The sequence below is a fragment of the Semicossyphus pulcher genome, unplaced genomic scaffold (assembly GCF_022749685.1).
Source record: "Semicossyphus pulcher isolate SPU_LCO1_2020_fin unplaced genomic scaffold, fSemPul1.0.p SCAF_14, whole genome shotgun sequence".
In the NCBI taxonomy this organism is placed as follows: Eukaryota; Metazoa; Chordata; class Actinopteri; order Labriformes; family Labridae; genus Semicossyphus; species Semicossyphus pulcher.
Genome location: NW_027211648.1, coordinates 13719760 through 13744411, shown reverse-complemented (window position 1 = coordinate 13744411; position 24652 = coordinate 13719760). Strand labels below are relative to the sequence as shown.

The window sequence follows — 24652 nt, the reverse complement described above, 5'->3', positions numbered from 1 at the left end:
GTCCCTTTAAGAAACCCCGCCCCTACAAGCCCACTTTCTTCTGATTGGCCAGCTCTCCGAAGCCTGCACTGATGTCACAAAGTGTAGGTGATGGCTGAGAAGCCCTTGGGATTACTCCAACATACTTTTACCTACAGATTTGAAACTTCACCTACATTTAGTCTGGACATCCAACATTGGAACATTATATACCGTAAAATTCAGTGTAGAAGGCACACTTTTAATACTTTTTTTTTTCATCTAAAAAGTGGGCTGCGTCCCATAAACCAGTGCAACCAATATACCAGTATAAAATGCAGAGGGGTATTGTGTTACGGTATTTTACCCAGACGATGGCGCTATCCAGTTGTTAAGTGGTGACGTCACATCTCCACATTAAACTGTTTCTGTGTCCAAGCCGCTATAACGTCTCCGTTTTACAATATGCCGCGGCGCTGTTTTCCTTTAAAGCGAGGAAAACTAACTTGGTTGTTGCTAACGCTTCGTCACAGACATGCACTGTCATGATCACCATGGCAGCCGCCACCCTCACGACAATCAGCGTTACCGTAGGATGCCAGCTACCATTAGCTACAGCACTGATAGCTAGCAGGATTGCAAACTCCACGTCCGCAAAAACAGATGGTAGGCTGTAATTTGTGTGTGTTTTGAAATAAAATGAAATAGTGTTGAAATAACTTGTATACACATTTTTATTAATAAATAGCTACAGAAAGCCTTTGTTACCCCCAAAAACAGACTGTCTTATAATCTGGATTTTACGGTCTTCTAATGTGAAACAGCATAATACCCCCTCTTCAATATTAATCCAATTTTGCTTACTTCATTGCTGACATCTTGCATTAAAAGCTCCCTGTTTGCTAAGAAAATAATGTGAAAGCATGAGAAACTGAAGTGTTTGTAGGAGTAATGCATGAATATATGTACTGACACTTTAAAAAACAGTCATTGCAGTAAGTGTTTGTTTCCTTTTCCTCGGCTTAGACAGCCTGTAAGCAGCTCAAGTTTCAAACAACAAACAGCTCGTAGAAGAATCAAACTAAAGGGGAAACATACACACATGATCAGCTATATAAATAAAAAGAAATCCAGTGAAACAGAGATCTCCTGTTGACCCGGCATCTGTCTCTGCTTAGAGGAAGCGAGGAAGGTACAGAGACTCTGACCTGCAGCGAAGTCCTCAGTGACAAAACCAGCATCACATTTATGTCCATGCTCCAACGAGGCGCCTCCCTCACCGTCCTCTCGTAGCCATTTTGTAGGTTCAGTTTTAGTCCTCGTCTGACCTCCAGGTGGCTGATCCTCCCTCTCCTCCCTCTCCATCTCTCTCTTCGTTTCTCTGAGTGTTTGTCTCAGATGATTTCCAGAACGTCGCAGGGCACGAAGCCTCTCTTCTTTCCGCTCTCCACTTGGATGAAGCCGCCGTGTTCGCCCTCGCTGCCCACACAGATCTAAGGAGAAATATAAAATGTCACTTTATTGTAAAAAACAGAATAGATAGTTGATACAACTTTGTTTCTCTCCACTTCCTTATTTCACTCATTGACCCTCATTATGGGCCGGAACACGTTGCATCCGCATGTTTGCTCTAAGCGCTCTGCAACGTCTCCCCCCTGGGTTTTAATGTGACTGGAAAAGAAAGGCAGCGGGTCACGGACTCCTCTTGTGTTCAGTGGTTTCATCTCCACTGGGGGTTGCTTGCTTTTGGGCTCCTCTGAGTCCCAACGTGGCCTGGAAAGCATTGTGGGAAAAAACAAGGGTCTCATCTAAGTACAGCCATTACGCCGAGATGCTAATTTAATGCTAACTCCTGAGAGGGACCCTCTGTCAGCCGGCTTCAGTCGAGCTGTTTGGTGAATAAGTGTGAGCGAGGATGAGAGAGGCGATGTGGGAGCTTTCAGAGGGTAATAAGACGGCAGCAGAGCTGCTGGGTAATGTGAATCTGATGTGCTCTGATGGCTGGGGTGCGATCATGAATTACACACAGGTGGAATGTAGACATTTTAATTTCCCTGATAAAGGTCATTGCTTCCCCTTCCCATGATAACAATATTTAGGGGATCAAGCTGCTAATGCTTGGTCTAAATCAGGCGGGCATGTGTTTTGTCTTTGTGACTCAAAGGAAAAGAGATGAACCACAACAATCACATCGCTGCTGTCTGATGACTGTTTTACCCTAAAATGTACTGTATCACAAGCTAAGAAAACTAGCTTTGTTATCAGATCCATATCAGATTGTTTATCTTACAGGTTCTGAAAGCCTTTAATTCGCATTAGGGTTGCAGAGTTATCTACAAGGCATTTCTTAAAAGCTACAGTTAAAGAATACTGACTTTGGTGCTCTTCAGTGGGAATCTCCAAACTCAAGCACACATAAAAGCACTACATGTATTTAAGGATCCAAAGTTTCTGACTCATTTAAAACTGAGCCTGTGAAAACGAATATACAAGATGTAAATAGACCTAATTGAATTTGAAAAAAATAGACACATCCTGAAAGATCTCAGAAATGTTAGAGACTAGCTTAATACAGCTTCGGAAAAAATTTAGAGACCACTCCAAGTGTTCCTTAAATCAGCATCTCTCTCTACATGTCATGGCCGGCCCAATCTCCAGATGTGAACCCCATTGAGAACCTCCTGAGTGTGATCAAGAGGACACTAGATGTTTACAAGCCATCAGACAAAGTCGAGCTGCTTGAATTTGTGTGCAAAAAGTGGCCTTAAGTCCCCCAACAGCAATATGAAAGCTGTAATTGAAAACCAGGTTATTCCACCAAGAAAAAGTTCATTTAACAGAAACACAAAACTATAAATATAAAAAGGGTTTTTTTTTTGCAGTGGTCTCTTAATTTTTTCCAGAGAAGTAGATATCGAGATTATAGGACAGAATCCAACATGTGGATAACTCAGACAGGTAGTTAACTGTGGCAGCCGCCTGCGTGTTCATGAAATACATTACATTTACATTACTTATAGGTATATGTGCGATGACGTTGACTCACTACAAGAGGCGATTTGTCTTAATGCAGTTTCGGCCCATGACTGAGGTCCCAGACCTCTTGGTCTTGGTTACTAGAATCGGGTGAACCTCTACAACGCTGTATGAATAGGCTTTGATCCTATTTTAAGTAGGGTTTTAATACAAACCTTTTACAGTTATTTGAAAGATACAAGTGTCCATACAACACTGTATAATAAAAGATTTACAACCATAAATGTCCTGAACAACACAACACTATATCACTATTAACACTAGCACAAGGCTGAGCTGTGAGTTACGTGTTTGTACAGTACCTGTCCCTCCTTCAGGGTGATCTGGCCTTGCTCCTTACAGCCGATGAACGTCCTGTTACACCTGAACACTTGATCCCCGACCTGAATCTGATGAGCAAAGGCTGCTGGGAAGAATCCCATCCTGTCCTCAATTACCCCCTGAAAGAAAAAGAAACATCACACATGAAACAGCCACATGGAAGGAATGCACAATATATAAGAGGACTACAAACCCATGAATGAGGAGAGAAATCCTTGACAAAACAACAATTGTTCTGTTTAAAGTTTTATTTTAGATCATGCTAAATACTGTTCACATCCTCACTAACAGTACTTATACTTTGCATGCAGGTTTTTCAACAGGTGCCAAAGACCAAACAGGCCAGCTGTCTTTGTTTATATGCAGCCTGAAGAGAACAACAACAGTGTTAGGATGATTAGTCTCTTCATGGTCTGGTTGCAGCTGGCTGCCTCTGTACTGCCACGTTTTGGCCTTTTTGTCTCCCTAATTTATCTGTCATGCATCCGCGTCCTGAGGCAGCCTGTAGCCTCGCTTCTATAATTTACAGCCTGACTTCCTCTACTACATCAATCCATTTCTTACATGGACATGTCTGCTGTCTGGAAAACCAACAACAACAAACTTGCAAACATTATCCTTGAATTGAGTACCTTGGAAGTTTAATAACACCTACTTGGGTGGAATAGGCCCTCTGTTGGTTTTGTACGTACCTTCCACCAGTCATCGTTGGAGTCGTCTGCCAATAAGATTCTGTCTCCTGCGCTGCAATACGAACAAAACAAAGGAGAAGTTACACAAAAGGAAAATACTCTCTTCTTATATGCATTATTGGATAAATCCAGAAGGGGGGCGAGTGGAAAAAATGAGGCACAGGCCTCGATTGACCTGCTTGTGGTGGTGTTGCATTAGCAGTTATGTCTGTTTTCATGTACTGTAGTAGAATTGTAGAGTTTATCAATGCTGCTCCATATGGATATCTTTAGATGTAAATCATTAATCATTAACTGGTTAGGATGCTGACTGTTTTTCGTGGGAGCTTATTTTTTAGCTAATTGGCTCAATATCATGTATGGGGACTCCCTGAAAACAAGGTAACTCGCCTGGGCGCCTGTAATGCCTTACGTCCTGTGTCACTCACACTGTTGTGAGCCTGATGCATGTTCTTGTTGGCTCACATCGGGTCATCTCATCCCATTTGGATGAGCTAGCAAACTTTAAAAAACAAGACAGCTAAACAAAGTTGTTTATCAACATAATCTTTGACCTGTTAGTTTATCCCAAACCATGTTTTTTTCCCTGAACTTCATCTTGTAGTTTTGGTGCCTTATTTTAACCACTGCTACCATTTTGGTTTGTTTTGAGAAACAGTCGCAGCTTTGTTCAGTTTCGGAACCAAAACTACGTGGTTAGGTTCAGACAAACACCATAGTTGGGCTGAAGTAATACATCAGTGTTGTAGTTTGGTTTCACAGGAGGCTCGGAGAAACAGCCTGGTGGTGACAGTCTTTGAGCTAGCAGGGCTGTGAACTGCTTTGTCCTGCTAAACCCCGCTGGGCAGAATACCATGAGTCTTAATGTGAAGGGATAAATCATGCGCTCATGTATAAAACCCTCTAAACATGGTTCTCATTTAAAAAGGAGTCAGATGGAGACGTAGTTTTCAACCAACTAACAAAGTTAGCAGCTGTTAGCTAGCTACAGCAGCTAAAATGTACTAGCAACAGTCTTCTCTGCTGACTAATCAACGTGCAATGGTTAGATAATGAGGCACCTGCTAATCTTTAATTTTGTGGGGAATCTTTGGACCATTGTTATTTGAATTTTGAGGTTTATTTACCACTTTTAACTTGTATGACGTCAGGATCAACAGAGCTCAGCATGGGGTTAGTAAAGGGTAAATTTAGCATTGCATAAAGGTTCCTCTAAGCTCTCTGACATATCTCTATCTCTATAACAGTCCTGCTAGTATACAAATGCCGTATATGGTGGTTTTTCTCTGATTTAAATGAGACTGGATGCACTAAATGCTGTTTTCTGTAAGTATCCTTCTTTATCCAGGAAACACATGAATCATTTAATCGCTAGCATCTGTTCAAACCCGTCGGCTAAATTTGACCAATAAAAATCAAAAGGACAGGCACAGTTAGGCAAAGTGTTAGCTTACGTAACTTCCCCTTTTTCTTCCTCCTGTGGTTAAGTTACAACACCGGTCGTCCTTTGCTTCATGACACTCACCATGACTCAGAAATCACGGTTTATTGTGGGTGACAAAGAGCTCAGCATGCGGTGTTGTAAAATCTTCCAAGGTGATGAAAACAAAGATACATGTTGTTCCACAGACAGTCCATTATAAAGCAGAAAAAAAATCACCAGGTTTTGTGACTGAACTCCTCATCATTACAATCACCTCGTGCTCGAAGGTAATCATGTAATCAGAGCGTGTGGCGGAAACTGAAACTAATCACAAACCTGATTTTCTCTTAAAACAAAAATGGAAATTGAACCTTTTGATTAAATATTCCATTTCAACCCACATTTGTGCGTTAGTGTTTGATGTATTGATTTCTATCTGCAGCAACACCCTGAAGAGAAAAACATTGATGTAGGCTTTCAGAAGAGAATACATTCGAGACAAAGCTCGGTGAACTTTGTTCTGTACAGCAAGTATCAGTGGACGGGGAGTCGTAGAGGAGAAGTCAATGAATTTTAAATCAGGCCTGAGGATTGAAGTTTTTCTCGACCAAAGAGAGTGGAAGGACCCTTGAGTGTGTGTGTGTGTGTGTGTGTGTGTGTGTGTGTGTGTGTGTGTGTGTACAGGGAAGGAACAAGTGCACTCTCATATCCTTAAATCCTGTGAGGATTTCTGTGAGAACCAGGAGTAAATGGGTACTTAGAGTGAAGGACTGCTCGTGATGAATGCTCTCTTTCCTGAGGGTCTATTTCAAAGCATGTTGCAGATGATGAGCTATCAATCACGGCTAATGCCCAGGATAAGATCTGGAGCCTGAGTTTCAGATTGCACGGAAAATATTGAAGCAGGCTAACATACATCTGTGTCTACTTTAAACCTGCATTACCTGTTTTTGGCCACTTGGAACACTTGAAGACATTTTTAAGTGAATTTGTTAGCAAGCAGTTATTTATGCATCAGTAATAAAGCAACATTATCATGTATTTGGGGTCATGTTTCTGGCTCTCTTTTTTTAGCTCTGTTTTTGTCCCTGCTAAATGAGGGAAAACAAAACTCTTTATTGCTGCTGGTGGGTGGGATCAGGAAATGTACATTGAGTTTTAAGAGCATTTTCACTGAGAACAGCAGTCTGTTACAGCTGAAAATGCTCTGATAAAGTTGAGCCAGACGGGCCTGGCAGCTAAACAAAGAGACCAAACTTGATAAAAAGCAACGTAAAAGCACCTTTAATAACTTGATTACAAATTGGGATTTTATTAACATGAACCTGCCAGTGATGGTGGATTTGCAGCCATTTAGTGATGTGAAAAGAGGACCTACTTAGCATTAGAGCTGATTTATCCTGCCACCCTGTGTCCAGTGCACTGTATTTAAAAATGTGCTATAGGGAGCATAAAAATGGCGACCACCAGGGCTGAGCTCTGGTTACATATAACCATCTCCAGACATATAAAATGCTCTGCTTGAAATAGTAAATTGTGTCTGATATGTTTTTTCTGCAAAATACGTTCAACTACCTTGTAAAAATCCTCCAAAGGCATCTCCTCCGTCTCCCTCATGAAAAATCTGTCTAGGCCCCGCCCACTCTGCACATTTCCAACCGCCCCCTCCGTCGCAAAAACAAAACCGTCTCTGCCATCGTTTAGTGTTGAAACATAGCTAGCTTGAAATGTAGTAATTAGTAGTAGTGACGTAAGTAGTCAGTAGTGAGTTTGCAAAAGTTACGATGGCGGTTACAGCTGGTTTGCACATCGCAAAAGTGGTTGCCATAGGTTACACATAATGATATGCATAGCGTCATCCCGTCCATTAAAGGGATTGGCTCCTTAGGCTCCTGTCCTTGGTACACTGCAGTTTAAAAGCAGACAGGCCCATGGAGATGACTGCTCATGTTGTCCCTGATATGTCTGTTAGCACATGAAGAACACCACATGGAGATGTTTACAAGGTTAAACACTTGTTTTTCACTGGAGGGGGTCTTTAAGCCCCTCTCAACTCCTGCTCACTTTTCTAGCTCGTCTTTTTTCCAACAGCTTCTGTCACTTGATCTGTTGACTTCTTTTCACAAGTACTTCTGGCTGTTTTCTGTCCATATTGTAAGTTGAAAAGGTGTTTACCTTTTGGTCGGTAAAAATCAAACATGTAATCAGTTTAACCAAAAAAAAAAAAAAAGAAAAAATTCAAAAATGACATATCCCATCTTAGCCACTGGCACACTGTCTACCCCTCATGGGAGCTCTAAACGTACTCAAAAAAGACTTTGCAAATAGGTTCTCTCAGGATAAATCTGAGAAGTCGAGAGATAGACTGATATTATTCATCACGCCACATTGGTACTGCACAGGCCACCCCAGAGACCAATCATCTAAAAGAGGCCAGTGATTAGTTTCTTTTGAAGATCTATTCTGGTATACTTTGACTTCCAGTCCTCTAAATACAGAGATCATGAAAGATAAAAGAAACAGACACACAAGTTAACAGACAAGTGAATTTCCCGGCACGAAAAAATATGACTGTATCTAATTATTAACTACAGTGTAAGTGCGTTTAACTTTCTTTCTTTCTGTCTGTTTTTGCAGACTCGTTTATGTGAGCTGCAGAGCAAACAAGGCACGTGTAGAGCACATGCAGTCAGAAGCTGCAACACACACGATGTATATTATTGTTAATACTCCGAAAGTGAACAAGAAAAGCAACAAGACTCGATAAATGAAACTCATAAATTAGTCACATGAAAAATAGGCTCTTGTTTTTGCTGCTGTGTGTGCACGGCATATATCATGATTATAGTGTTAATGAAAAAATAATACAACCTCTCTGTCTGCATAATTAAAGGGGCTATATGTAAGACTTTACATGTATTCATCAATCAAATATCAATTTTTAGTGCCAATGTGGGAAGGGATAGTAGAGGAACTGATAAATTGAGACCTTCCCCAACTTCCTCCGTCGGCCCTAACAACCTGTGGGCTGATTTAAGCACTCGGGACGTTTTTTACGCAAAACAAGAGGATGTGACGTGAGCTCATTCTCCACCACTGCAACTCGAGACAACGCAATCTGTGAAATAGAGACGGATAATGCCAACAAACGGCCGGCACCCACAACAACACCCACACAAAGTACACACAAGAATGAAAAACAAAAATAAGTTTTATCTAGTGAAGCCCGTCTGACCAAACAGGAATGTGACTGACGTCAGGGGGAAAACTAGAGTCATCATCAGCAGGGCATGCGAATCATGGAGACCTTCGAGTGCTTTTGATGATCAAAACAGACCCACAGCTGGCTTTCTTGCTACACATTGTAAGCTTGTTGTTAGCTCTGTAGTGAGAAAAACTAATTGTTGTCATAGAAACAAAACCCGAGTGCAGCGTTTTTTCTCTCACAGCACAAGTGCTTCACCCCAGCTCTCTCCAGCTGCCCTGCCCTGCCTGGCTAATGTTAGCTAATGCTTGTAATGATTTCACCGGCGTAAGTTGCCATTTGGTTACGAAGCACAATCCATGCAGTGTAGTTATGTTAGAGTTGGTTGGCTAACCTTGGCATGCCCGCTAATGTTATGACAACCAAAATACCATCCGAGTGTGTATGTCAGTGTTGTCAGTCTAGCTTGACAAATAACTTTGCCACCTAACATGATATTAACTTAGGTATTATGACAAACAGTGTTGATTTTGAACAACATGATACCGGTTAATAAAAAGTAAACAGCCGATGAGTTCCGAGATTGTGCATGCTCAGTTTTGTGTGTTTTCGGCAAAAACCGTGCATGCTCGTTCATGCGTGGGAGCGTCCGCACGAGCGAGTACAAGAAGGTTGACTGCAGTTCTCTCAATGGCTGACCGTGTCGCGAGGACAGGGATTTTCTGAAAGTTACATATATCACTTAAGTGCAATTCCAACAGGGGCAGCACAACCTCTCTGTATTTTATATACAAGTCGGCAGGTGACGTTTGAGGAAATAACTATATGTATGAATTAATCAGTACTGGGTTTAATCTATCTTGTTGAGAAGGGTTCAATCAAAATCCACAATAAAAGTTGAATCATCTTGTAAGCATGTCACAGCCTGTCAGGTATATTCTATTTGCAGTGCGTGTGCGTGTGCGTGTGCGTGTGTGTGTGTGTGTGTGTGTGTGTGAGAACCAACCTCATCTCCAGGTCGTTGCTGTCTTGGGGTGTGTAGCTGTGCAAGGCCACATAGGTGTTGAGCTTAAGGACGTCTTTCTGTATCTCGCTCTCCTCCGACTAGACAACAAACACACACACGAACACACACATTTGGTTTCAAGAAGTCACACCAAAAACAATACAACACCACGTTCTGTACTTTTCACAGTCCTGTCTTAAAATAGTCTCTTGGCATCCACGTAGGCAGGAGAAAGCCTTGTTTACAGTGCAGTGATACACTGAGGAGCTACTTAAGTTGTTCTACAATCTGTTCCTTTGAATCCACCGTCAACATGAGTGGGAGGAGGAGGATCAGGGTTTTTCGTGAACGCTCAGGAAGTAAAACAGGAATGGTTTGTGGGCGGAGAGGAAGTTGTCGGGGAAGTGTTAGCACAATTAGCAGGACGCTATTCGGTTGCTCTTTACACCTGCTCAGAAAACTGGTGGGTGTTTTCTTTCTATATCTTTCCATATTATCAATCCTCCTCGCTGCATCCCTGTAACAAAAAAAAAACATGCCCTCTTCCTGCATAAAGCCTGCAGGGGAACTTTGCTAAAAGAGATAACAATGGGTTTTTAAGACACTCTCGAGGCCGTTTTTGCAGGACAGCAGGAGTTTTTTCCATCTTTTTGTCGCTGTATAGTAATGAAGAGAAGTGTGTCTGCTCTGTCGTGGCTCCCTGAGCGTCAACCACGTGGAACGGGCAATGTGGCTGATGGATGAGTTGAGTTAACTGAAGCCACAAGGCAAACTCCCTGTGTGGCCTGAGGGTGAAAACAACAACATCAAGCAGCGGCAATCCATTACGGCAAACTAAGAGCCGCTCTCTGGCCTTGAGAGGAGCTTGGTGCTGTGGGAACCACGAACACTAAACGGGAGGTCAGGCAAGCCAAGATAACAGCCTCCTTTGTAACTGGTTGTCAATAAATAAGATAGTATTTAAAGTGAGGGATAATTTGAGGAGGGGCAAATAGAAAAAAGTAAATGCAAGAGCATTACCATCTTATAAACATAAGGTACAAATCTTAAAGGGACAGTTCTTTTTTTTTTTAAAGTGGGGTTGTATACGTACTATGTCGTCATTTCCATAATATTGTATTTGTTGTGTCTTCTAACAAACGCTGAACCCGACCAGCAGGTGCTGCATGCGTAAGACTTATAGTGCTGAGGGAAAGGGCTGTCTGACGCCATGTGGAAGCAGTGACATAAATAAAATATACAGCGTACACTTAAACTTAAATGTTTTTTTATTATATTAAGGACTCTTTTAAGTGGCTAAAGTACGTGATACTCCTGACCCCGTCTGCAGTGGTGCTTAGCTTAGCTTCCGTGTAGGACCTCTGGCTGGCTTCTCCTAACAGGGACCATGCTGATTGTTATCTACTGTACGTTGTACACTTACTATTGATAAGTGCCTCATACAAGGCTACTTAAAAAATATATATATCCCTTTGATCACAGCTACTAATTATTAAAGAGATTATGGAGTCGTGTTTCTGGTCCCCTGGTATTCTTAAGTCCACTGATGGCAAAGGCCTAAGTGCCAATCGCCAATCAGATCTATGCCCATTCATACCCGTTGGCTATAAGACGACCACTGAGCCACAGCAAGTATAACCGTTGGCAGAAACATAAAGCCGGTACAGACTTATCAGACATACATAACGTTATTGTTGTATGTGATTTCTGATATCTGTTGATATGATTTACAGAACATTTAATGCAGAAAATATGCAGTCTGACTCCATATTTTACACTTATACTTTCTGCACGGTCTGCAGCACATGTAGCAAAGCATTACAGCTGAGCAGGCTAGAACTCCACACTCCTGCTCCACACAGAAAAGTCTATTTCCTTTCCAGATGAAAAATCTACTGTATTGACAGTAAAGTTGTGGACTAAAACACTAATTCTATTCACTGTGAACGACACTTTCGAATTATACATGTTACTTTATTTATTGTTTGTAGATTTTAAGTGCCAGCAACATAAAACAGTCGATTGGACAAAGGGACAAAGTCAAACTTCCTCAACAGAAAACCCAACCAAACAGAAATCACAGCATGAGCCAGACTGTTTCATTGTCAATTGATCTCGAATAGTTTAACACTAAACCTGGAAAGTGTGAACAGATGGGGACCCCGTGTGTGATTTTGTGTGTTCCCATTTGCGCGAACGATCCTCTCATCTCAAATCGGAGGCTCTGACTCTGGCGAAGAAGCAGTTTTTTTGAGCGTTTTTCTCTGCTCATTACCCCGCTGAGCCTCCATCTGTCCGTCCGCCAGCCTGAGCTAATGGACCTGTCTGCTGACAGACAAACAGCCCGCTGCCAGCTGTGCTCGGTCCAGCCTGATAACACGGCACAATGCACTTCACGTCTCTTCCCTGAAATGGACGGCTGCATTGCTAGATTGTATTGCAGAGGTTGGGCGTGTGTGTGTGTTTCTTTTGCCTTGTATGGTTATTTGTTCATTTTGTGTTTGTCCAAGTATCTGTGGTCTTTTTCCACTGTTGACAATGAGATAAACATGTTAAGCTATAAAAGTAAACAGCATAGACAGCGGCACATAGAAAATATGTACAAAGCAAATTGATACTGAAGCACCTCTCCCCCAAATCCCACCATGGAAGAAAAGATAGAAAGAGAAAGAAGAGATTTGAAACCTGGCCATGAAATATTCATCGCTACTCTGCAGGAGAGATTTAACCTTTTTCTTTCACCTACATGAATTCTGCACCATCAGCAGTGCATCTATAGAGCATAAACGCAGCCGCGCAGACCGCAGAGCTGCAGATCCAAACATTACTGTGAGGTCAAGGCTTCCCTCTATCAGCGCAGGCCGAGCTCGTGTCAGCTCGGGTTTGATTTGTTACAGCAGGAAGAGAAGTTTTCCCTCAGTGTCCTGGGAAATTCAGCAGTGACGATGGAGGCGGGGAGGGCAGAGTGAACCATGTTAAATGATCGCAGGACAGACTGGCCGGGTATCAGCTCTCAGAGTCACCACACAGTTCAGACACTGGTCAGTGAACAAAGTCTGCTCTCAGCGATTTAAGACTGCACCAATAATACACATTACTTTACGACTATGAGCTGCAGAATCACAAAACTGAGGAGAGAAGTAAAATACAGTACTTGTTGGCTCATTAAATACCTAGCCTAGAGGATATAGTGTGAACATACACTCACATTAGAGATGTAGCATTAAGAAAACAATCTGATTCATTTCTTACCGGCAGATCGTCCGGTTTTCTCTCTGGCTGGTTGTAGTGCTCCGTCCCGTTCTCAATGACTGTGAAAACTGAGAAAAAACAATAAAACTACTTCAATGAAACCACCAACTATTACAATAACTAAGAATAAAGTTTTAAGCCCTCCTCCCTATCTTCTTAGATAACATGGAAACATACAAAACATTGTTATATCTCTGAAACTTTTTGAAACTTTTTTAGGAAAGTGGCAAAAATGTATCCCATGAGTGGAAGCAGTGGAAAGATGATAGTGTCGTTAAACATGAAGACGGTCTCTTTAAAGAGGGGGTATTATGCTGTTTCGCATTTTAAGACACATATATATAATGTTACAATGTTGGATGTCCAGACTAAACGTGGGTGAAGTTTCAAATCTGTAGGTAAAAGGATGTTGGAGTAATCCCCAGGCTTTTCGGCTCAGTCTGCAGGCTGCTGTGAACGCCAGGTTTCACTTTGTGACGTCACAAAATGTAGCCTCAGCAGACTTCAGAGAACTGGCCAATCAGAAGAAAGCAGGCTTGTAGGGGCGGGGTTTCTTGAAGGGACAGAGCTGATGTTTCAGGCAGAGGTTGTACGAGGGCCTGCACCAGTGTGAGAAAAGTTTGGGTTTTTTTAACTGTAAATTATGCTAAGCTACTCCACAGTTATCATAGAGGGAAATATGAAGCTTGGAGTGAATTAAGAGCATGATTATTTTCAGCTAATGTCAATTGATTGGTTTGATTATGTACAATCTAAAGTTATCACCAAAACCACAATGAATAGTTTTTCATGGCCAACCCTTTGCACGGGGTCAGGTATGCTTCAAAAAGCATTTTCCATTCTCCTTGTAGTTCTGCCTTCTCTACTCAAACTGCAGGCTACAGGTTTTAAAGGGTCAGTGCCTCTCAGAGCCCCTCACTACAGAGATTATTGTGCAGCTGATTAAACCCAGCCTCTACAAAATCAAACGCTACACACAGTACAGAAAAATGAGGTCTGTCTACAGGATACACTAATACAGAGTCAACAGCTGCAGCAGCAGTTCAGTGGAAACAGTAAAGATCTTTATTTGATGCTTCACAGGAGGAGAATTCGATGTTGCAACCTTCAACCAGACCCTCTTGTGGGAAGAGTAACAGTAGTGTGTGTTTTTTCCCTGTGTAACCACATGGCTTTGATTCAGACGCACACGGTGTACCGCAACGGACACTCACCATCATCGCTGTGTTTTCTCGACAGCTCCTGCCTACTGCTGTGAGCCACCACCTCCTCAGGAACCTTATCCAAGTCACTCGTCTGCAGAGATAACACAGACAGAGGGTTAGATGGATAGATACAAATAGAGAAAGAGATAAAGATGGAGAGATAGAGATAGAGAAATATGGAGAGCGAGATAGATATAGACAGAGATAGGAAGAGATTTAGATAGAGAGAAAGATAGAAAGATGAAGGGATCAGCAGTCAGACAGAACGAGAGAGAGAGAAAGAAAGAGAAGGAAAGATAGAGAGATGAGAAAAGAGAGAGAGAGAGAAAAATAGATAAATAGAGAGAGAAAGAGGTAAAGATCGAGAGATAGGTAGAGAGAGCAAGACAGAGATAGATAGAGATAGTAAGAGATTTGGATAGAGAGAAAGATGAAAGGATCAACAGTAAGATAGAAAGAGAGAGAGAGAAAGAAAGAGACGGAAAGATAGAGAGATGAGAAAAGAGATAGAGAAAGAGAGAGAGAGAGAGAAAAATAGATAAATAGAGAGAGAAAGAGGTAAAGCTCGAGAGATAGGTAGAGAGATATAGAGAGAGCGAGACAGATAGATAGAGATAGTAAGAGATTTGGATAGAGAGAAAGATGAAGGGATCAACAGTAAGATAGAAAGAGAGTGAGAGAAAGAGAAATGAAGAGAGAAGGAAAGAGAGAGATCGACAAAGAGATAGAGATGGAAAGATAGAGATAGATAGAAATAGAAAGAGAAAGATAGATAGATAGATAGATAGATAGATAGATATAACGCATTCCCTTTTTTACAAGTTAACCAGCTATTTTGGAGAAACTCTAACAAAGCAAACGTGCTGTTTCTATGTCTACATTTGGAAACTATTATCATAACCCCTGTTGAGATCACATTGTCTCTGTAAGCCACACACACCCATTCACTAACAGCTGCTCAGGACAGGACAGGACAGGATGGCGCTCAACAGCTTTCAGATGTCCTCCTGTCCAGCCTGCACATACATTTGAAGAGTTTATATTAGAGGTGATAAGCTATGACAGACACTCCTCCTCACGTATTACACACAGAGGTGGAAATGAGGGCCAGAGAGTGTAGCTCTACAATCAGTCTAGTCCATCTTCAGAGCTGTAACATGAGCATTTCACAGACATCTCCCTTTATCTCTGCCTGGACCAGACTGCCTTTATTGGTAGTGTTTACAGCCTTGCAGTGGTGGTATCTATTTAGATCATCAGCCACAGTGTGCTGGTTTCAGTGGGACAAAATACAATAATACATGAACTGAACTGTGATGATCTTCGTGTAGTGAAAATGTATTTTCATAAAGAGAAGACCAGAGAAGAGAAGAATAAAACTGTAACAAATTGTATCCGTGTTTGGATTTCACAAATAGACCATTTACCCCTGATGTCAGGTTGGAGTGGGGAGTTCAAGTGCTGTTATAATTAAGTACTGCTGTGTTCCAGGTTGCAAGTCATACAAACATTTGGAATTTGACAAATTGCTGTCATTTCACAGCTCTCTGATTAATTAGCAACTGAAAATCCAATGGGGCAAATTTCAAGAAAATACATTTGTGATAACTCACAGCTACTGTTAGACAAGAGCTAATATCCAACCACATCCTAGCTGACACTACTCTTTAGTATTGCTACATGATATGATAGGAAAGGTGAAAATTCCTAGCTTACTGTCATGATAACTAGCTAACAGTAGTTAACTAGCTAACTGTTATGTTAACTAGTTCACAGTATATTAACCAGCTAACAATTATGTTTACAACTTAACAGTAATGTTAACTAGCTAACAGTCATTTTAGCTTGCTAACAGTAATGCAAACGAGCTAACTGTTATGTTAACAAGCTTACATTTATGTTAACCAACTAACCATTATTTTAACAAGCTAACAGTACTGTTAGCTAGCTAACAGTCATTTTAGCTTGCTTACAGTAATGCAAAGTAGCTGTTATGTTAACGAGCTTACATTTATGTTAACCAGCTAACCATTATTTTAACAAGCTAACAGTAATATTAACTAGCTAACAGTCATTTTGGCTTGCTTACAGTAATGCAAAGTAGCTAACTGTTATGTTAACGAGCTTACATGCAGCTAACCATTATTTTAACAAGCTAACAGTAATGTAAACTAGCTAACAGTCATTTTTACTGGCTAACAGTATGTAAACTAGCTAACTTTAATATTAACTCATCTTAATGTTAACTAGCTTAGAGTATGTTAATTAGAAAACATGACTAGCTAGTAATAATGTAGCTAACAGTAAAGTGAACTAGCTATCAGTAATGTTAAGTAGCTAACAGTAATGCTAACTAGCTAACAGTACTGAACTGACCGAAAACTAATGTTAGCTGTTGTGACCATGAAATATGGCCTGATACACTATACATTTTCTTTTCAATTGCTGATCAATCAAGAAGCAGTGAAATTATGACATTATGTCAGCTTTCCCATGTTTATTTGTTTCGTAAATCTCAAATATGGTAGTAGATACTACATTATACAACATTTCAGCTTCTCACCCTGAGCATGTAGTCAGAAGAAAATGGCTCTCAAGTGAATATGGTGAAGTGGCAGGTATTTAAAGTAAACAAACTCACCCAGGATACATTTTCTTTTCTTACCGAGTTTCTGTGTGGCGACTCAGAGCCGCTTGCCCTCTTTGCCTTCTGTGCCAGGGACGTCCCAAACCTCAACGCCTCATACACAGGGTCAACCTTATTGCCACAAGCTTTAGAAAATAATAAAGACTTGATTAAACTTGATGTCAAACAAAAGTTAAGCTTTCAGAACAGCCATGTGGTGATTAACGATACCATAAAACAAGGCAGGTATATCTTATAAAACTTCTCAAGTGGAAAAGTAGTTCTGGCAGAATGGAGTAACATTTTCCTTCTCGAGCATGCTCTCCCACACAGAACTGAGATTATTATGGAGATTTAAGCTGCTCACCGATGGGCATGACTTCTTTAATGCAGCCGTATTGTTCCTGGATCAGTAATGGAGAGCTGTAGTACCGCCGAAAGCCTTTTGGCTGAGGAGAGAAAGAGCGAAAAGAATGGGGGGACAGACATTATAAACAAATGCAGCTCAAAATGTGCAACCTGAAACTAAAAAACTGTACATTACTCTGTTCAGTCGGATGTTTGTGAAAACAAGCATACAAACTATGCTGTATTAAATCAAAAGATGTGAAGTGCTAAACCTTTTATTTTATAAGGTAAATTATGTTTATCCGTACCTCCAGAATATGTGAATGGGAAGTGCTAGGACCTGTCTGTATAACGACACTTACACTCTGTTTCCTTCTTGTGTATGTCTGAACAATTAGAGCTAAATATAACTAAGAGGTCATGAATGAAACAACAAAGCTAAAGCACTGATCCACTTGTAATGTATAGAAAAATACAGGTATGATGTATGAAGCAATGAAAAACATTTGCATGAGCGGTATGAAATCTCAAGGAGACGACATGTGGAGTGGAGTGTGTGTCAATTCTTCACTACCCTGCAGCAGAGGCAAAACATTAGTTCTACTCAATTCAATTACTTACAGTGCATTATTATTTGAATGAAAATGATAACTCATTAAATTGTGCATGACCGTCTTACACTCAAACACTCATTTGAGCAGAAAATTCAACCTGCAGCTGCAGGAACTGTGGCCATAGTTGAGGCGGTCCATCACAACGCACCTGACTAGAAAACTTGCTCTAAAAACATAATTTATCTTCCTGTCATGACTTCTTCTGAACTCCAGCTGCTCTCAAACATTTATCATTTATATTTCCATTATCTACTGCCATCCTATCCAATCAATACTTCCCCATCAGTTCTGAATTATTGTGAAGTGAAGAAGACAGAAAGTTGAAATTTTCCTCAAACTCTGCAGCCATTAATAATGATTTAAAACTTCAGCAACTTTTTCTATATTTATTATATTTCTTATATACGACGGAGCATTAGGAACACATTGAGGGGAAAAAAACGTAATATTTCGAGAATAAAGTCATAATATTGGGAGAATTAAGTCGTAATATTTTGAGAATAAATTCAGCACATTATGAGAATAAAGTCTTTTAGGCTATGGTTAGCCTGTATTTAAATTTGAAGGGTAATATCAGAAGAGCAGCCAGCTGCCTGCGCTAAAATGACTAAAATCACGAGTCATTTTCAAATAAAATCACTTTTCAAAGTCCTGATAGTTGTGGTGGCTGATGTTCCGAAAGATTAAGTATTTCGTATTTGTGAAACCTATACTAATGTATTGATATATAGCTGTTTAGTGTGCTTGCGCATTACTAGGCAGGAGATTTCGCATGTTCTCGCGAGGTACATGTATGCTATGCTTCCATGCTACCGGGTGTGTTCAATAAATACAGCTCCGCAATCTAAAGTAACATTACGACTTTCTTCTCTTATGACTTTATATTGTAATATTAGGTCTTTTTCTCGTAATCTCTCTTTTTTTTTTCTTTAATGTGGCCTTAATACTCCGTCGTACTTATAGTATACGTCCCTGATATAATTCCCACATTTAGTCATAAGATACTGTGTTGTTTTTTTTTAAAGACTCATGTTTCTTGATTAGTCCTTCATATCTGCGACCAGCATCTCCAAGGACTTTCTTTTTCCTGTGTTTACATTCCTTGTATTCAAGTGGCAGGCATCACTAATCACAGTGCTGATTAATTCTTCGTTTGACGCCTCTCACAATGAGACGGCTAAAATAAGAAAACCTTTTCAGGCCCATTTAGAAACCTGAGATGTCAGACTTTCAGGAGGCGAGCTCATTAAGGAAAAGGTTAAAAGGTCATGTTTCGAGCACAAACAAAGACACCATTCACTTCACTATGCTACACTGATGCTGAGACGGCAGGGATTACACACCAGGCAATCCGGTATAAAGTCAGAGTAGTAAATGTTCAATTTCTTACCTATATTAATTGGGAATAGTTGAGGGTGCATTATTTCTCTTCGAAAAAAATATCTGAATACAAATTGTTTTGGAACGGTTTAAGTGGCCCAGTCCCTGTCGTCGTCTTCTTCTTCTACTAAATCAATAATGAATTTCCTTGAATCACACATTGTATTGAGTCCCGTCTGACAGACGGTAGTGCTCAAGGCTGCATGATTTTTTTTTTTTTCGTTCACAGGAACAAGAAATCACAAAAGAGCGAGAGAATATAAATCTTTAAGAAGTAAACATGAACCCGGTGACCTGTTGGAGCTGTGGTTTGTCGGCCTTATGCAGGGCACTTGCTATCCATTGATCACTTTCTCTACTGCACTTTTATTTCCTTTGTTGCATTTAGGGAAACTTACTATGTCTAGTCCTTCCTTTCTCTGTGTTACCAACTCTTTCCTCTTGTTTTTGAAGCTGCATTTTCTGCCATTGGGTGTTTTTTGCCAGCTATCTAATTGTATGCCACGCCCTAATTGTTCTCACCTGTGCCCGATTAGCAGCTCTTCCTTGTGTATTTACTCTTTGTGTTCCCCTGTTTCTGCGCCAGTCCGTTCATGCACCACGTGCCAAGCAGTCAAACATCTCCAGGCATTTTGTTTTCCAGGACCTTGCCTTGTTGTTGTAGCCTTTCAAATGTTCTTCCTGATTCGTTTGGCTGCCTTGAACTGATTTCCTGGCTTCGACCAATGCCTTCCTCATTTACCGTAAGTCTTGTGTTTTCGCCTTTTTGTTCATTAATCAATTATCCTTCACCAGCTTTGTCCTTTGCAGTCCGCTTTTGGTACCACCTCTTTGTTTCTCATCATACGTGATACTTACAACTTTATTTCTGCAATGTAACTGTATTTAGCATATTTAATTTGATTTCATGTCATGGTTTATTATAATGATTTTATTTGCTTAAAGCACTAATTGCAAAGTTCTCAGTTTCCTTCTATTGTGGACGTCCACGGTTGGCTCCGGTTGTAACTCTTGATTTTCCTCGCTGACGGTCGCTTTCCTTTTAAGACTGTTTGCCTTCATCTGAGCGTCGAATTTATGTCTTTCTCTTTTGATTTTCACTTATTTTTAAAATTGTATCTGTAGTCATCAATCTTTTCTTTGTGTGTTCAGCCATAGTAGATTACTGTTTACTCGCTATGCTTGCAGAGACCGGAAAAGCAGCCGCTTAGCTCCGCCTACCCTCTCTGGCAGACCAACCACTGCTGGCTGATGGAAAACGCGTCACTAACTGGGCGCTGCTTGTGATTTTTTTTACCCTGCGAAAGTCGCCACAAACAGCTATAATACTGATGCAAATGCAAAGGCTTTCATCAGTGGGCCATGGGCTCAATCACCACTTCATTCAGCGATAGATAGTGACTTAACAGACATTTATTTACATGAAAATCTTCAAGATTATAACTTTAAGGTAGTCACTTTGAATTTTAAATAAATATAATATAAATTTAAATATGGCCGCCTGGCTTTGCTAACTGTTTGCGTGCATGTGATCAGCAATTCTTCTGTTTGAAAAAATCTGCATCTGAATGATTAAACATCCTTTTTTAATGTGTCATTGAAGCAGATCTTGTGCAATATAAAGCATGTGCAGTGGAGTGCGATTGAGCTCAATGACTGAGCGTGTCAGCTGAGTTTTAAGCATGGACTCGCACATGAACTGACACATATTGATTACTCATGTTTCAGTTCTCAGGACTCAGTCGGCACAAAAGCTGTGTGGGTTAAGAGAGGCCAGATCAACTTTTTTAGTGAGTGGTCAGATTTTTTTTTTAGCAAAGTGATCAACATACTGTTTGAGACACTGATGGCAAAACTCTGGTATGGTTTCTAAAGACTCTGAACATGAGGTAATTTGATTCCTTTAGTAAAGCGTTGTCGAGCCAAGAGAAACAAGCATGGCTGCAGAAGCGTCCAAGTTTAGAGCAAGTTGAATTTAGAGCTGTACTCCGCTGGGGAAACTTCCCTTTTTATGCCTGACCTCTCACCTCATTTTCCACTCCTGAGAGCCGATCGTATCTGCAGGCCTCATCCCGCAGGCCTCTCGTGGAAAGATGTTACAACAAGGCTGCCTCGGTATTACTTTCATATCATTTCCATATGATATCTACTCACTAGTTGTTGCTAATTAATCCAACTCGACTGATTCCAGCCAAAATTTCTCAGTCAAATTCACTGGAAGAACAAGGTAGGAAATCACACATAATATGACCTGACGGTGCTTCAGTGTGGGATGTGTGTGTGTGACTACAGAGTCTCTGTTCACTTCCTCACTGCCAGTTTCTAAGACTGAAAGCGATGAACGCTTCTTGGCGTTAGTGTGACCGAACACTCCCCTCAATAAAACTCCTCAGCCCACCCGGACTCCTCAACCATATGGTCTCGTTATAATGCAGAGCAACAGATCATGAGGGGCGATGATGATTGTGAATCCCTTTATAGTCCCAGATCTAATCACAGGCCGCTTGTTACTGGTGGATGCTGGGAAATGATGGACAGTGACTGCAACGGAGCGTGATCTCTCTGTCCATGATCTTTTAGTTGAAGGGTGTGTTACAGTGCAGGGTCGTTACCTCTGACCTGTGAGGTAATAACACTGAACTCAACCAACAATCAGCTCCAGTTTGAGCTCCCTCCAAAAGAGGAAGTAAATGAAAATGAGAAAGGAGCAATTCGCCCCTGGAAAAAGCCACTGTCAGTAAAAGCTGGTGTTCTCTGGAGAAACGCCCATTCTACATTCCTACAACACCCAGCGTGCATTGCACCCCTCCCTCTGAAAGGAACGGCCCAGCGAGAGACACTGGAGTGAAATATTACCATTTTCCGGTCAAGGATATTGATCGCTGCAGGAAATGGCTCAGAGCGGTACAGATGAGAATATACCGGTGGATCGTCTAAAAAATTTTCGGGTCTCCAGCCTACATTTCAAACCTGACGATTTTGAACGAGACATGACAGGTCTTCACGGGTCTACCAGAACCCGAGGACCCGGGACCCGGGACCCGACCCGGGAACCCGGTGTCTGGCTTCTAAACGAGCCGCGCGTTTGTCATCCGTCTGCATGACAGCAAGTGGACTTTTAATCTGAGATAACTAGTGGATTAGCATCTCTGTTTTTATCAGCAAGACACGGATACCAGGAAACCTGGATGTGTTTTATGAACTTTCTTGGTGGAGGAAGGACAGGCACAGGGGAGAGGGCTGCATCACACAGCAACGGCAACTTGTTAATATTAATCAGCTGTGAAGTCGGAGCTGATCGGGTCTGTTTCATCCGGCCGGGGTCGGGTCTGACATAACTCCGTTCGGGCCCCAGCTTTCAAATAAAAGACGGGACCGGGTCCGGCATTCCTCGGTTCTTCATGGGTCTCTCATCAATATTGCCAACTCTGCTGTTTTCTATAACAATGAAAAAGTTTTCACTATCTCACTTCCTCTGTTAGGTATTAAAGCTCAAATATATTGATCAATGATGTGGTAATTATTCTAAACATTATTTTACACCTCCTAATTTCACAGGCAACAAGGCCTGACTGATGTATTAGAAAAGCAACATCAGCTGTCTGTGAAATTCCAAACCCATCATAAAACTGTTACATGTTCAATGGCGTTCATGGAGCAGCTTCAGGGTGAGCATATTGATCCTGATTAAAGGGTTTGTGCTGACGGTGAGAGGGTTATTTTGCACTCCTGTTACATAACACACACACACAGACAGAGTGATGATATAACGATGATGAGGACGATGACGAGGATGGACGCTGATCACAGATGTACCAGCACGCTAACACATAGAGTGTGATTTCTGAATAAGCACATTCTGCTGGGAGCTGGTCAGACTGCCAAATCTGATCTGTCTGTTTTGGTTGCTAGTGACATCAGTAATTATATTCATGAATTTCCCAAACTGTTGACAGCAAAGACACAAATGTACCGTCTCATTTCTGTCTGTATACTTCTGTGTATCTCACCAGTTTGCCCATGCAGCGCTGCTGTCCCACTCCGTTCTCACACTTGTGGTGCAGGCTCATCTTGCAGGCTTTGCAGCGGAGGCCGTGCTTCGCCGTGTTTCCCGCCAGGAACACCACATGCTTGGCTGTCGTACCTGATACACACACAGAAAAGAGGCAACAGGTTCAGATCTTCATGTCGGGACCTGCACTCGAGTGATGTTTCTCACCGAACGGCGAATTACAACAAAAAGGCAGAGGAGACGGTGATCTTTTTCGGAGACTCATCTCATTGATTTATTCATTGCTTTAACACACTTATTCCTAGCCAGAGCTTCTGGAGTCTTTCCCAGCATGCACTGAGAGAAACCTGTGAAGTGACATGTGGAAGATTTTAACAGGGACAAAATTAAGCAAATGTGACACATGATGTTCACTTCTGCAAAAGCAAGCTGACTTTAAATGAGCCGGTGCTGTCTCCATCATTTCAAACCATTTAAGCCTCTGAAGCCGCAGCTCACCTTGCTGAAACAGATGAAGATGAACCTGACTTATTTGTGAATGAGAGTTACACAACCTTGCGAAGGCACAAGCGTAGGGGAATATGAAATGAATATGGACTGAGAGATAGATAAGGAAGCAAAATGAGAGAGATAGTCTTGTTCAGGGTGAAGATGTGCGAGAATAAAGCAGCAACAACAGATACTATCATGCTGTTCAGTCTTTAATAAAGATCACTGAGCTGGAGCTCTGTCACTGTGTGTGTTTGTAAAGCAGAAAGAAATACAACAAAACATGAAGAAAAGAACAGGCCCGTATGCATACACGTGTTCAGCTTTCAGTGGCAATCTACCAGATTAATTTCATTCATATTGTATAATCAAGAAAGTCAGACATCCTGAGGGGAACCAGAGCAGAGTCGCTGCTCCTTTAACATTGAAATGAGCCAGTTGACGAGGCCCGGGCATCTGATTAGGACGCCTCCTGGCCGCCTGCCTTTGGAGGATTTCTGGGCACGTCCAACTGTGTAGAGAACCAGAGGTAGACCCAGAATCACTGCAGGGATTATGTATCTCATTTGGCTTGTGAACACTTTTGGATCCGAGAGAAGGAGCTGGAGAAAGCTGCTGGGGAGAGAGACGTCTGGACTTACTGGGTTCCCCTGCTGCCACCATGACCATGCCAGGATAAGCAGAAAAAAACGGATGATCAGGAAGATTGTCACGTTTTATAGGTAAATAGCTCAAGCTCATATATTTGACATGACGTTTCTTTCCTTTGAAAGATTAAAAAGACATGGATATTGCTTCCTAAACCCCGCAGCATCACAGAGCGGAGAAAAATTCTGAATATTGGGTTTGGATCTAAAAAAGAAGTTCGTACAGCCCCAGGATCTACCTGTAGGGTTTGCTCCCAAGGGAAAGGCAATCGTCACCTCCCAATCTCGGCTTGTGACTGCTGAGACTGTGTGTGCTTGGAGGGATGCAGCCAGCAGTGGCGTATCAGTTGTCAGCTCTTCCACATTAACAAGAGAGCACAGTGTAACACAGTCCCACTGCTGTTATTAGTCGTAGTCTGGCAGCGGTTCACTTCTGCC

General features: G+C 41.5%; 1 protein-coding gene across 1 annotated transcript in view; it reads right to left on the bottom strand.

The window, feature by feature from the left end:
* Nucleotides 1-734: 734 nt before the first annotated feature.
* Nucleotides 735-24652, bottom strand: part of stac (SH3 and cysteine rich domain) — a 35113-nt gene continuing 11195 nt past the window's right edge. The window contains exons 4-12 of the mRNA XM_069662135.1: nt 23077-23210; nt 17092-17173; nt 16764-16870; nt 14108-14189; nt 12894-12961; nt 9642-9739; nt 4008-4059; nt 3297-3434; nt 735-1451 (exon numbers count right to left, since the gene is read on the bottom strand). Of these exons, the coding sequence (XP_069518236.1) occupies nt 1353-1451; nt 3297-3434; nt 4008-4059; nt 9642-9739; nt 12894-12961; nt 14108-14189; nt 16764-16870; nt 17092-17173; nt 23077-23210 (860 nt within the window). The 3' untranslated portion in view covers nt 735-1352. The remainder of the gene's footprint in view (nt 1452-3296; nt 3435-4007; nt 4060-9641; nt 9740-12893; nt 12962-14107; nt 14190-16763; nt 16871-17091; nt 17174-23076; nt 23211-24652) is intronic.